The following is a 14,929-nucleotide window of genomic DNA, read 5'->3' as shown; positions in this document are numbered from 1 at the left end:
AGACTTTTTTTTCAAGTCATCATCAAAAAGAAGCCAAGAAAGAAAACAGAATCCAAACAATGGAACAAACAAACCCCCCAAAAAGTAGAATACATAAATAAATCAAAATATAATTTTAAATACAATAAATATGAATGGACTAAACTCTCCAACTAAAAGACAAGCTCCAGCAGGCTGAATAGAAAAACAATAAAATAAAAATCTAGTCCAAATTTAGATGTGCACTTATAAAAGACACACCTAAAACAACAGTTCACTGGCAGACAAAAAAGATAAAGAATGATACAAGGATAAAACAAAAATAAGTTTGTTTAGGAATATTAATATCCTAATTAGGCTTGAAAACAAAAAAATTAGTCATTATGTTTTGATAGCTAAGGAAACACGATACACTGTAATATACCTATTATCTAAACAGGGACAAAACCTAACAAGCAATCAAAAATTGGAAAATCCACTTTTTCAAATATAGGTCCATCAAATATCCAAAACCATCATAAGAAGCCTCGATGTGGTGACTCATGCCTGTAATCCCAGTACTCTGGGAGGCCAAGGCGAGCGGATTACTTAAGGTTAGGAGTTTGAGACCTGGCCAAACATGGTGAAACCTCATCTCTACTAAAAATACAAAAAAATTAGCCAGGTGTGGTGGCAGGCACCTGTAGTCATAGCTACTCAGGAGGCTGAGGCAGGAGAATTGCTTGAACCCAGGAGGCAGAGGTTGCAGTGAGCCGAGATCGTGCCAATGCACTCCAGCCTAGGTGACAGAGCAAGACTTTGTCTCAAAAAAAAAAAAAAAAAAAAAAAAAAAAAAAAAAGGCCGGGTGCAGTGGCTCATGCTTATAACCCCGGCACTTTGGAAGGCAGAGGCAGGTGGATGACGGGGTCAGGAGATCAAGACCATCCTGGCTAACATGATGAAACCCCATCTCTACTGAAAATGCAAAAAATTAGCTGGGCATGGTGGCAGGCACCTGTAGTCCCAGCTACTCGGGAGGCTGGGGCAATAGAATGGTGTGAACTCAGGAGGCGGAGCTTGCAGTGAGCCCAGATCGTGCCACTGCACTCCAGCCTAGGCGACAGAGCAAAACTCTGTCTCAAAAAAAAAAAAAAAAAAAAAAAAAAAAAACCACTCAGGCCGGGCACAGTGGCTTATGCCTGTAAACTCAGCACTTTGCGAGGCCGAGGTGGGTGGATCACCTGAGGTCAGCAGTTCAAGACCAGCCTGGCCAACATGGTGAAACCCCATCTCTACTAAACTACAAAAATTGGCCGGGCGTGGTAGTGGGTGCCTATAATCCCAGCTACTCAGGAGGCTGAGACAGGAGTATCACTTGAACCCAGGAGGTAGAGGTTGCAGTGAGCCAAGATTGCACCATTGCACTCTAGCCTGGGCGACAGAGTGAGACTCCGTTGTCTTTAAACAAAAAAAAAAAAAAAAGAAAAAGAAAAAACCTCACTAGAAGTTTTGAATATCCTAATAGGTAGGTTTGACCTCTTGAGTTATCTATAAGACATTGCATATAAGAATTTGAGACTATAAATTCTTTCAGGAACATAGAGAATGTATATTCAGAGTGACTTACTCCTTGACCACAAAGCAATTTTCATCAATTCTGAAAGATTTTTAAATGAAAAAAGATGATACTCTCTGACCACAAAGCAATTAAGTTAGAAATCAATAATAATACAAAAAACTAATTTATTTTCCGTTATTTAGAAATACATCACTAGGCTTGGCATGGTGGCTCACACTTGTAAATCTAGTACTTTGGGAGGCCAAAGCAGGAGGATCAGTAGAGCCCAGGAATTCGGGACCAGCCTGGGCAACATGGCAAAACCCTGTCTCTACAAAAAATACAGAAACAGCAACAACAACACAAATTAGCCAGGAGTGGTGGCTTGTGCCTGTAGTCCCAGCGACTCCAGTGGCTGAGAGGGGAGGATCGCTTGAGCCTAGGAGGTCGAGGCTACAGTAAGCCATGATCACACCACCGCACTCCAGCCTGAATGACAGAGCAAGACTCTATCTCAAAAAATTACAGAATTAAAATACATCACCAAATAACATATGAGTCAAAATCGTAGCAGAAATCTGAAAATACTTAGAAATGAACAATCATGAAAAATATATGTCAAAGTTATTAAGTACAGTTCTCTGCCCAGATCCCTAGTTTAGGACATTGCCCCAACTGTTGGAAGTATTGTCAACCAACAGCTGATCTGTCCTCAGCTTTCTGCCTAAGGTCATGCCCCTTCCTAGGGGCAGCCCACACCCACTAGTTAGTTGATACAGGTGTATAATGGCTGAATCCTCTTGCCCGAACTTGGAACAACTATGAAAGACCAATAAATATTCACAGTTCTCTAAATTATTAGCTGATGCCTTTGTTGAGAGAGAATCAATTCAACTTTTCCCTTGGTTCAGTTTCCTTCATTCCCCCTCAGGTACTGGTCCCAAAAGTATTTCCCCCAATAACCTTCCAAAGTCTACCTCCAAGGGATTGCAAGCTATGATAAGAGGAGTACATTTGGAAAGCCTATTACAGTGATGTAGGCAAGGGATGACACTATCTTAAACAAAGAGAATAACACCAGAAATGCAGAGAAGTAGATAAATTCAAGAAATATTTAGGAGATGATGGTGATAATCTGCAAATTTCAAAATCACACAATGAGATATAATAGTAAACACCTCATCATGAAGAATGTCTTATTGATGATTATCGAAATTGAGGCTTTTCTATATGATCTATGACATTGCAGATAGTGGAAACTCCATCAGCCTTAGCCACTGAATAAGGACAGCACAGAACCAAACACCTCCTTCCCACCCTACAACCTGAGAAATGAACATAAAGAATGAAGAAAAACTAAATCTGTGTTGTTTAGAGTCACAGGGGAGGGGCAATGAAAAGGTGGTATAGTCGAGCTCTGGTGAACTAACGACAACTCCGCAAACTCTAATTAAATTAGCATATTACTACAGTTTTCCAAGGAATCCAGTTCAGAATCTACTGGGAAATTTAGCTGCCATGCACCACATGTTGACTACACTGAAAAATTCCTGCTGTAGATACAAACAAGGAGACAGTTTAAGTTCAAGCAAATTGGGGAAATACACCCTACTATCAATTCATTACTCATTTCTCATTTGATCATAATTTTCCACTGATTTTATTGCCATCTTTAGGTCACAAAATAGTTACATTTAGTTTCATCATTATCAATTTAGTTTTGGAGTATCATTCGAGTTGGCACACCTCAGACTGAGGTAATGCTCATTTGTGTCAATACTATTTGGGGTCTGTAATTATCCAGTAACTAGTAAACATATATATGTTGGAGTCTATGATTTATCCACATCTCTACTACTACTGCACACACACACACACACACATACACACAGCCTTTCCTCAGTTTGTCATATACATATATACAAATAACTACATAAACATATTTAAATAAGACTGAATCAATATTCAGTACCTATAAAGATATAATCAAGATGTATTATACACTAAACAAACCAATACATGACATTATTTTATGACACTATTTCTTTGGCAGATAAAAGCAAAACTGATTTTGCCTGCCTATTATTTCTCTCTACTTAGGCAAATAAAAATACTAGATCCCTAACTCTGCTCCAGGGATCGGAAATCAGTGCATTTCAGTGCACAGATTACAGCAAAACGCTTCACACACAGGAAGTTTCCAAACAAAAAAAGGAATTTTTTTCACATTACAATGTGTTTCCACATTACTGCCTGAATGTTATGCACAGCCTTTTCCAAGAGAGTAATAGAAAAAGGAAAAAAATGGTATACACAAATGACTAACAATAAAACAAGAGAAAGAAGATGAAGGACTGAGAGAAATAAAAAGAGGCAGAAACAGCAAATTTAACAGTAAAAGACAGAAAAAGAACTTGTAAAATTATGCTTAAACCCAAATGTGCATATTGGAATAATAAAAGAAAATATAAGCACCCACTGGAAAGGAAAGAAGAAAAAAAGCCACAGAACACATGTTCCTCTCTCCCAGGGAATATCATTTTAATCTCAAATCACCACATCACTTCAATAATAGGAAAACAGTAAAATAAACATCTCATTATTTAATGGATTTCACAAAGATTACTTTAATGCCATTTTCTTTAACATAACTTTTCCTTAGGCGTTTGTTATTCAATCTCCTTAAATATTAAATGTCTTCTCCTGAAGACCAAATTGGCAAATAAATTAACAAGATGTAGATTGTGAAGAAGGTATAAACTGTAATGTTTTCGCAAAGGTTTCTTCCATATAACCTTAACTCCAGAGTCATATATAACATGTGAAAATTTTTCTAAGCTGCATGAAATAGACAAAATAAAAAGATTTCCGACTTAGCCACATATTTTATCCCTCTTAAGTATGAACAATTGGTTGTATATAAGCAACACAAGCAACTTTTTTTAAAAAATGTTACATTATGCCAAATGGAAGATTAGAAGAATAGGCAAAGGCAAACAGCCAGGGCCGAAAACAAAGGACTACCATAGCCCCCACACACTAAGCAGAGACAGAGCAGAGGCCGTCAGAAGACTAATAGTAAAATAAGTCAAACGGGAGAGCCAAACTTTCAAAGAACATAAGATGTCATGGGAACAGGTTAGTGTAAAGGCAATAAAGTTCAGTAAAAGACTTTCATATATTTGAATCTTAGATTCCTATAAATCTCTATTAGTCCAACCTAATGAACACAACGACGACCTACAAGAATTGATGACTAGTAGTCATTAACAAGTATATACACAATTTATTTGAATAATCCTAGATCATGTTGTTTCAATTATCTATTTGCTGAAAGTTTATAATGTTTTGCTTAATATTCCTTCTTTTCCCCAGGTATCTCTATTATAAAACTGAAGATTAAGGGGGAAAAGGGAGAAAATTATAGCCAAATTCTGGTCTATAAATATTACAAAAGAACTTTAAAATATGTGATTGCTTAATTCATTTCTATACATAGGTATACCTATTTCATTTTGATTCATTCACCAAATAACCACTTGCTGAATATATACTCTGTGACAAGCATTAAGTAATAGAAATACAAAGAAAACTAACTCATGGTGAATTTTACTACAAAATAGTAACTAGCCAGATGCGATGGCTCACACCTGTAATTCCAGCACTTTGGGAGACCAAGGCAGGGGGATTACTTGAGATCAGGAGTTTCAGACTAGTCTGGCCAACATGGTGAAACCTCATATCTATTAAAAATACAAAAATTAGCCAGGTGTGGTGGTCCATGCCTGTAGTCCCAGCTATTGGGGGGCTAAGGCAGGTGAATCGCTTGAACCCGGGAGGCAGAGGTTGCAGTGAGCTGAGATCACGCCACTGCCCTCCAGCCTGGGCAACAGAATGAGACTCTATCTCAAAAAACAACCACAACAACAATGAAAATTTTACTCTAAAGTAGTAATCAAATTAATATAAAGCAATCATTTGCAAAGAAAAATAAAATTTATGTATTGCAGAGAATCCTATACTACTTTAAGAAAAGAGCAATCCATCAATATAAATCAGTACATGTGGGGAAAAATATTTCTACATCAAACTAATTCTTGGGAACATTGTGAGATATGGGTAATACTTTATGAGCTATTGCTCCTGTTATTACATTTTCTTTTCCTTTAACAATTACTTTAACTCAATCATCTCTCCTTTCCTCTTTTAATAGTTATTTGAGAAAAATGCGCATTATATTGTTATCGGGTAGAATGGTCATTATATATCCATAAGGTCTAATTATTATATAGTGCTGTTCAAGTCCTCTATTCCCTCCCTTACTGATCTCTCTAGATGTTGTATCCATTACTTATAGTGTGCTATTAAAGTCTCCAACTATTATTGTAGAATTAGTCTGTTTCTTCCTTCAATTCTGTCAATGTTTATCTTAAGTATTTTAGGAGTATGTTTTCTGGTACATATACATTCATAATTGTTAATCAATATAAAATGTCCTTCTTTGTCTCTTATAACAGTTTTGGACTTAAAAGTTTATTTTGTCTGACATTAGTATGCCACCCCAGCTCTCTTTTGGTTACTATCTGCATGGGATATCTTTTTCCATCCTTTCACTTTCAACCTATTTGTGTCTCTGCATCTAAAGTGAGTTTCTTATAGACAGCATATAATTGGGTCACATTTTTTCAATTCATTCTTCCCTCTGCCACAGTAAGATATTACTGTACACACACACTAAGATGGCAATAGTTTTCATTATAAAAGAAAGAAAATAACAAGAGTTGGCAAGGATATTAAAAGACTGAAACCCTTATACGTTCTTGGTAGAAATGTAAAATGGGACAGCCACCACGGAAAATAATTTGCTAGTATCTCCAAAAGTTACACATAGAATTATCACATAACCCAGCAATTTCACTTCTAAGAATATACCCAAATTAATTGAAAACAGGTATACAAACAAATACGTGGACGGAAATGTTCATAGCAGTACCATTTACAATAGCCAAAAGGTAAAAATAACCAAATGTCCATCGATAGATTAATAAGTAGATAAGGCCAGGTGCAGTGGCTCATGCCTATAATTCCAGCACTCTGGGAGGCCAATGTGGGTGGATCACTTGAGCCCAGGAATTCAAGATCAGCCCAGGCAACATGGTGAAAATCCATCTCTACAAAAAAATACAAAAATTAATCAGGCATGGTGGCACACACCTGTAGTCCCAGCTACTCAGGAGGGTAACGCAGGAGGATTACTAAAGCCCAGGAGATCGAAGCTGCAGTGAGCTGGGATCACACCACTGCATTCCATCCTGGGCAAAAGAGCGAGACACTGTCTCTAAAAAATAAACAAAATGTGGCATGTACACGTAACAGAAAATTATCCAACCATAAAAAGGGATAAATGGTAGAACATGGATGAACCTTAAAAACACTATTCTGTGTGAAAGAAACCAGACACAAAAGTTCATATGTTGTGATTCTATTTATATAAAATATCCCCAGAATAAGTAAATCCATAAAGACACAAAGTAAATTAATGGTTGTCAAGGACTAGATAGAAAGAAAGAAGTAAATACTAACAAGTACAGAGTTTCTTTGGGGAGTAATGAAGATGCTCTGAAACTAGATAGTGATTACAGTTACACAACCTTGTAAATACAACAAAAATCACCGAATTATGCATTTTTAAAGGTTGAATTGTACAGTATTAAAAATTTATCTTTTTCAAAATCTAATCTTTAGTATAAAAATCTGAACAAATTACCTCCAGGGCCAGAGGGTAGGTGAGAACTGACTTGGAAGGATCATGAGGGAACTCTCCAGGGAAACAGTATGTTCAGCATCTTGGTGGGGTTCCAAGTTACATATATATGCATATATCAAAATCAATAAATACAGACTTAAGATTTGTTCACATTATATTGTGTGCAAATTTGGCATCAAAATAACAAAACTGTATACAAATACTGAATTCAATTAATAACACATATGTCAAAGTATTTAATGTGACATATACTGGTTGTGCAATTTACTCTGAAATGCTACAAAAATAAAATGGATTAGTATATGAACAGATGAGTGGTAAAGCAAATCTAGAAAAAGGCTAATAGTGGGATCTTGGTGTTGGGTATACAGGTATAAATTGTAACAATTCTTTCCAAATGCCGTATGATTCAAATTTTTCAAAATAAAATATTAGGGGAAAAGTAAATGAATAAAAAAAAATCTGAAAGTCATGAATACTATGCAGAAATTTAGAAAATAGTTATAAGACAGAGAATGACTGGGTGACAGTATTAGAGCATCTTCTCTTGAAGACATGATACTTAGTCTAAGATATGAAAGACTGCAAGGAGCTATTTATGTGAAGATATCAGTAAGCGTCTGCTAGGTCCTGCCATCCCCCTTCACCCTGCAAAAGAAAAAAAAAAAAAAATTTATCCTAAGGCCCTGAAATTTGCTGTGTTCAAGTAAGCCAATGTGAGTGAAGTACGGTAGGCAAAGAAGGGAGTAGTATACAATAAGACTGGAGAGAAAAGCAGGTGTCAAATTATATGGGGATAGTAGTCAGAGTAAAGAATTGTGATTTTTATCTAAGTTCAAAGGAGTCATTACAGAATTTAAAGCAGAAATGGGCTGGGATGAGATGAAATGTGTCTTTGTTCTTTAAAGAGTTTAAATATCTCACTGTCAGCTATGTGAAGTGTTTAAGAAATGAAGTAAAGAAACTATTGCCATAGTCCCTGCAAAAGACAAAAGTAGTCTGGAGGAGAGTGGTGGTAATGAAGACAGTGTATATAAGACGAACTGACAATATCTATTGATGTATTTACAATAGGATGATGAGGAAAAGAGGCATCCAGGAAAGACTCTGAGTTTTGGCCTGACTGAAAGGGGTGACTTTATTGAGATGTGGAAATTCTGGGAGAAGTAGGTTTGTAGTATGGTAGACTTGAGGATAAAAAAAAAATGTTTTTGTTTAAATTGGGCATGATTTGTGACTGTAAGAAAGACAAGCAAAGGAAAAGAATCTGAATAATCTGGAAGTTATTAAAGGACAGGTTTTAGATTCACAATTTATTTTCCTTTCAAGAATCAATTTTGACTTGATTGTATTAAGTACCTTTAGTCCAGTAAAAGAATCAAACTTCAATGGAAATCAAGCTCACAGATTACTGTTGTCTATCATTGAGGTTAAAGACAAACTGAGGATCAATAGCTCTGTATCTCTCAACTTAGATAGGTCAAAGGAAAAAATCAGGAATAAGAATGAGGGAAACTAGGTAGTCCAAAAAACAAATACATACAAGTAACATATTAAGTCTTAACTGTCTCTCACCTCATCAAGGATAGGAGACTGTCTGCTTCTTTAATTCCACATATAACACACTTAAGTACCTTACAGTATTTTACACTAAATAGTTGCTCAAATTTTAGCTGCCATCCTGTAATCTCACTAATTTAGACAAAGTATAATAAAAATTCTGTGGTCTTTGGAGCCAAAAAAACCTAAATTTAAACCAGGGTCCACCACTCAATAGTTCTGTGACCTTGAGCAAATTATTTACCTGCCTAATCATTAGTTTCCTTAAATGTAAACGAAAATAATTAAACTCAAGAATTAGCATTAGAAACAAAATTTCCAAAATGCCTGGCCTAAGGAAGAAATGCTCCATAAACTGGAGTTACCATTACGTAAAAGACACTTAATTCATCAATGCTCAATACAGTGAGTTTCCTACTTTGGCAGCATAGATTCATGGTTCCAGAAGAAAAGCAAAGACATGAGAGAGGAGGAAATCACGTAAAACAGGATGAATTTCATTTTCACCACATAACACAGAAAGAATTAAAAGTGAGAACTCTATGAATAGGTATAACACATGGACAATCAACAACTTACAAATGGATAGGTTCAAAGTGTTGACTATAATTCAGTTGTTTAGAACTAGGAACACATTTTCACATGGAATCATAATCATAGTTAAAATGTGATATATCTCAATAAAATTAGTAGTAAAAAACTTACATAATATCAAACAACACAGAAAGCCAACAGACTTTAATAAAACATAATTTAATTTATTTTAGAAAGTAGCACTTCAAGGAAAAGATTTTATGCAAGGCTTCTGAGGTGATTCAGAAGAGATTTTCAGGGAAATTCCAAAAGCTTTGTAAGAGCTGATGACCCTAGTTCTTTATGGTTTATTTTACCTCAAATTTTATAGTTTCCCTTTCTTTCAGTATAAGCGAAACACCAGTACTCTTATACTTAATAGCCATGATTGCTATCATTTATTTCACAAGTGAGAGACAGCAATTGGGGAAGAATTAGAAGATAGGAAAGAGGCCGGGCACGGTGGCTCAAGCCTGTAATCCCAGCACTTTGGGAGGCCGAGACGGGCAGATCACGAGGTCAGGAGATCGAGACCATCCTGGCTAACACGGTGAAACCCCGTCTCTACTAACAAATTAAAAAAAAAAAAACTAGCCGGGCGAGGTGGCAGGCGCCTGTAGTCCCAGTTACTTGGGAGGCTGAGGCAGGAGAATGGCGTAAACCCCAGAGGCGGAGCTTGCAGTGAGCTGAGAGACGGCCACTGCACTCCAGCCTGGGCAACAGAGCGAGACTCCATCTCAAAAAAAAAAGAAGAAGAAGAAGAAGAAAGATAGGAAAGAGTAGGAAAGAGAAAGGAGTCAAAGGATGTGCCCAAGTGCAAAGAAAAGAGACTTAGATTAGGTAACCTCAGTAGGAAAAAAATTAAAAAATGAAAAGGAGTTAAAGTACAGCATTAAAATATTGAGGGAGGAAAGCAAAGTGATGAGAACTGGTTAGAGAGAGGCCCATCATGATGAACTGGTTCTCTTAAAGGTCACAGGTTATAACTAAAGCGGAAGATGGCCACGTGCGTTGGCTCATGCCTGTAATCCTGGCACTTTGGGAGGCTGAGGTGGGCAGATCACCTAAGGTCAGGAGTTTGAGACCAGCCTGGCCAGTATGATGAAACCCCATCTCTACTAAAAATACAAAAAAATTTAGCTGGCATTGTGGTGTGTGCCTGTAATCCCAGCTACTCAGGAAGCGGAGGCAGGAGAATCACCTGAACCCAGGAGGCGGGGGTGGCAGTGAGCAGAGATTGAGCCACTGCACTCCAGCCTGGGAAACAAGAATGAAAACTTTGTCTCAAAAAAAAAAAAAGTGGAAGAAAAGGCAAGAAAGCAAGCAAAGCAATCCACTGCCTGCCATTTACACAAAGGGAATGCTTGCAAGTCCAAGATTCACCATTCAAAATGTGGCACTGCAGTGTAACTGTAGATTTTCGTCTAATCCCTTTATGTCCCCAAATTTCTCTAAATATTGTCCTTCTTTACATTGATACTATTATAATAAAAACAGTATTATTATATCCATTGAGGTTGATAATAATGTCTAACCTAGAACTAGAAAAAGGGCTTTTTAAATGTAAAGATGTCTGGCAGGATGAAATTAAACTATTTTAGAAAACTATCCTCAAAAGCCAGTAGGTATATTACATGCCTCTTAGGCGATGAGGAACACCAGTGATTTTAAACCATGGACAGAAACTTTTGATTTTTCTCAATAAAGAAACCACAGAATCAGTTACATATAGTCCAATTTATTTAGCAGTGGAGCAAATGTTCCTATGAAGTACTGAAATGCTTTGTGAAATATTAATGATTCTGAAAAAAAATAACGAAGAGATGAGGTGGTCAGATAAAATAAGATTTTCTATGGTCTGGTCTTAAATCCAGGACCTATATCAATAAGATAGATTTTTGCAAAGCAAACAACAAAACACACTTAATGATGAGCAAAGCCCAAACAATTTAGACAGAACCAACTATAAACAAGGATGCAACAAGCCAAACTGCTTTTCAGGTCACTAAAGACCTGCTAAGTTAGACTGTCCCATTTGCAAAGAACACGCTTATTAGTACAAGTGATCACTTCCAGACCAATAAGATATTTCTACATATCACAACTATATGAACTTTGCCAAATCAAATGCTCTCTAGAGGCAGAAAATAGATCTAAATAATCTTAATGAGAAAACAGGCCTGCAGAAATGTTTGTGTGGCACGATGAGATGCTTGGACTGAGGAGTGCAGGAATGCTGAGAAGATGCTGGGATCCCTGACTACAAGCATTGCCTAATTTCTCTCATTTCCGTACACATTTCTGTCAAATATATACAATTACTGATTTGATTATTAAACCTGCAAAGTTATTTAACAATATTGTTAATCCATGATAATAGCATGCCCTTAAACATTTTCTCAATTAGCAGATACCAAAAATAGTTCTCATGACCGCCAAGAATATTTTTAAAATTAAAAAGTTGCGAGCCGGGCGCGGTGGCTCACACCTGTAATCCCAGCACTTTGGGAGGCTGAGGCAGGTGGATCGCCTGCGGTCAGGAGTTCGAGACCAGCCTGGCCAACATAGTGAAACCCCATCTCTACTAAAAATACAAAAAATTAGCTGGGCGTGATGGCGGGCACCTGTAATCCCAGCTACTAGGGAGGCTGAGGCAGGAGAATCACTTAAACCCGGGAGGTGGAGGTTGCAGTGCGCCAAGATCGCGCCATTGCACTCCAGCCTGGGCAACAAGAGCAAAACTCCATCTTAAAAAAAAAAAAAAAGAAAAGAAAAGAAATTAAAAAGCTGGGAAACACTGCCCCAAATACAAGTACATGTAAAACAGCCATTAAAAACTCCTCCAGTCTACCTTTTATTCCAATTCCGAACATTCAGTTCTAATTTCCCACATCTATTTTATCTTTCCTGTTTAGCAAGATTAAGTTGATACCTAACATCTTAGAAAAAGGCAAAAACTTAAAGAACTATATCAAATATGGTATCTTCATTTTAATCCAATGTTCTTAATTTTAACAAACCACATTCAACTATGTACATATAAATTGACATTAAACTTATATCCAATCTTTAGAATTCTTAAGACAATTCCTTCTTTGAATTAGCCTGTGATTTCATCTTACAAAAGAGCTACGTATAGCTAAGGTCAAATTACTCTTTAAAGTCTCCTTTAATAATAGAATTTGGTAATTCAACTGATAAATTCTTCCAGAGCAACAAGTAATCAAAATCTAAAACTATTAAAGTATTATTTGCTCTATGGGAATTACTTATTACCTGTTGACTCAACCATATCTGCTGAAAGACACAGAAACCCTACCAAAGTTAATTTAAGGACTTACCAATTTCCCTTGCAATTCTGACAGCTTCTTCTGCATCCTGTAAAAGCAGGAAATGAGACTCAACATTAATCCCATGAGGCATTGCACAATGTCTTTAGGGCAGTCATATATTGCACTACTGTCTCCTCCGATTCATTTAATGTTCAATTTTACAACCTTCTAACCCTTTTCATTCAGAGAAATGTAAAATTAATACCATAAGTGGAATGTAAATTCTACCTCATCATTATTATATTAAGAAACTCAAAGCAGTTGAAATGAGCTGGCAGGAAGCACTACCAGAATTGCCAATGATTTGGTGCAGTTGCCGGAATTTAATGGCAGAATTTAGATGTTTACAATCAATACTGAATCATAAATCAGGTCATTAAAGCTTGTCCGCAGCCAGCTTGTTTCTGTCCAATATTATGCGTCATGTTTTCCTAGATTCTGTCAGCAGGGGGAGTTGATTCTCTATTGTTTGGGAGTAGTTGATCGATTTTCCAGAAATATAAAAGTTAATTTCCAGTACCTACAGGAATTATAAATTGTTCCAAAAAATCCCTTTGGCAATCTGCATTACCTTTTCTGTTCTACTGTTTCTTTCGTCTTTTTACCAGGTACATATTTTACCTCTACAATTGTATCTTGTTACATAAATTAAAACTTTAATTTCAATGAATCAACTATTGGAGAAAAAAACTCCAAAAAGCAAAAGAAAGAAAATGCTTCCCTAAACAGTAAAGGGTAAGAGTTTATCCATTTAAGGATTAGTTATTGCTAAATATTAACCAATGCCACTTCTACCTCTAAGAAGCTGAAAAGACAAAAACTTCCCTTGAATCTAAGTAATTTCACTGATCATTAACCCTCACCTAACACATCCAACACAGGACACTGCTGAATCATTTCCCCAAATAACAATAAAGATAATGTTGAAATTTAAGCCTCCTTCGCGCGCGTGTGTGTGTAATTCAGTGACACAAACTAAACTATCACAACAACTGACAATATTGTTTTGAAACCACAGCTGGTAAGTGTGACTGAATTTTTAGAAAATGACTAAAACGCTAAAGTGAAGCCCAGTGTTTTTTAAGCTTTTAAACTAATACATTTAAAATGTAGAGCAACCATGTCAGAATCCTCCAAGAAAGGGGGGAAAAAGGGGATGTTTATAACTGGTTCACTTATGTCTAATAAAAAAAAATCTTCCTCAAAGGTCTTCAGTACCTAATAACATCTCCTGAATAAGGAGGTTGGCAGGGGAAGTTGTCAGAAAAATTTAATTTCCTTTCATTAGCCAGTCTGCTCCACAAATAGGTGCTTGTTAAGTTCAAAGCGGTCCTGAAAGCGACATCAGTTTTAAGTTGTTTTTTGTTTTTTTTTTTTTACTCCAAGCAGTCACATCTGCTAATGAGATTTTCCAAATAACAATTGTTTTCAAGTCAGAGATAAATCTATACCTCCCACCCTATGCCTTCCAAAATCAAGGTTTACTGCTTTATTACACCTTGCTGTTTTCGCTGACCCTACATTCTCCAAATTTTAGCTTAAAGGGATGAAAATCCATGAAAAGGGTCATTTAAGAATGTTAGTGGTTTCCACACATTGAGTTGGAAGGTTCTTTGTTCCAGCCAGTGACAGTTATTGGAGAATACTTCCCCTTAATAGCCTCTCTGTCAGGAAGTGTTAAACCTGCCAAATGTGAACAATTAGTGCCTCTTGAACAAAATACAGGAAGAGTGATGGCTGATGAAGGCTGGATTATAATAAACCCAGAAGAAAACTTTTAACATTTCTTTCCAACGTGATGAGAGAAAATAAACTGCTATCTAAAAAGTTCATCACTTGAGAGAACAGGCAAATTTTAAAAGGTAATTCAAAAATTCATCAGTCATATGTTGTCACTTATTTGTATATACATGTTATAGCTGTGTGTGGATATATAAAGCCATATCTATATCTGACACGGCAAACTAAAAATTCCACTGCCACAAATCCAATACTTCTGTAGAATGCCACAAAGCAATCTTATCTTGTAACTTAACAGCATGCTTAAGTTTTCTTGCTATGAAAATCAAATTCTACTAAATGAACTTTCAAATAAAATCAAGCTGCCTTAAAAATTAACTTTTCACTTGTCATTCATTCATCCAAAAATTCTTTACTGAGGGTCTATTATGCACTGGACA

General features: G+C 36.4%; 1 protein-coding gene across 1 annotated transcript in view; it reads right to left on the bottom strand.

Annotated features, from left to right (window-relative positions):
* PCCA (propionyl-CoA carboxylase subunit alpha) overlaps nucleotides 1-14,929 on the bottom strand; it is a 435,698-nt gene that overhangs the window by 280,919 nt on the left and 139,850 nt on the right. The window contains exon 8 of the mRNA XM_007960786.3: nucleotides 12,759-12,795. Coding sequence (XP_007958977.1) covers nucleotides 12,759-12,795 — 37 coding nt within the window. The remainder of the gene's footprint in view (nucleotides 1-12,758; nucleotides 12,796-14,929) is intronic.

This window comes from Chlorocebus sabaeus, chromosome 3 (assembly GCF_047675955.1).
Source record: "Chlorocebus sabaeus isolate Y175 chromosome 3, mChlSab1.0.hap1, whole genome shotgun sequence".
NCBI classification, from domain to species: domain Eukaryota; kingdom Metazoa; phylum Chordata; class Mammalia; order Primates; family Cercopithecidae; genus Chlorocebus; species Chlorocebus sabaeus.
This window is presented reverse-complemented; position numbering and strand designations above follow the sequence as displayed.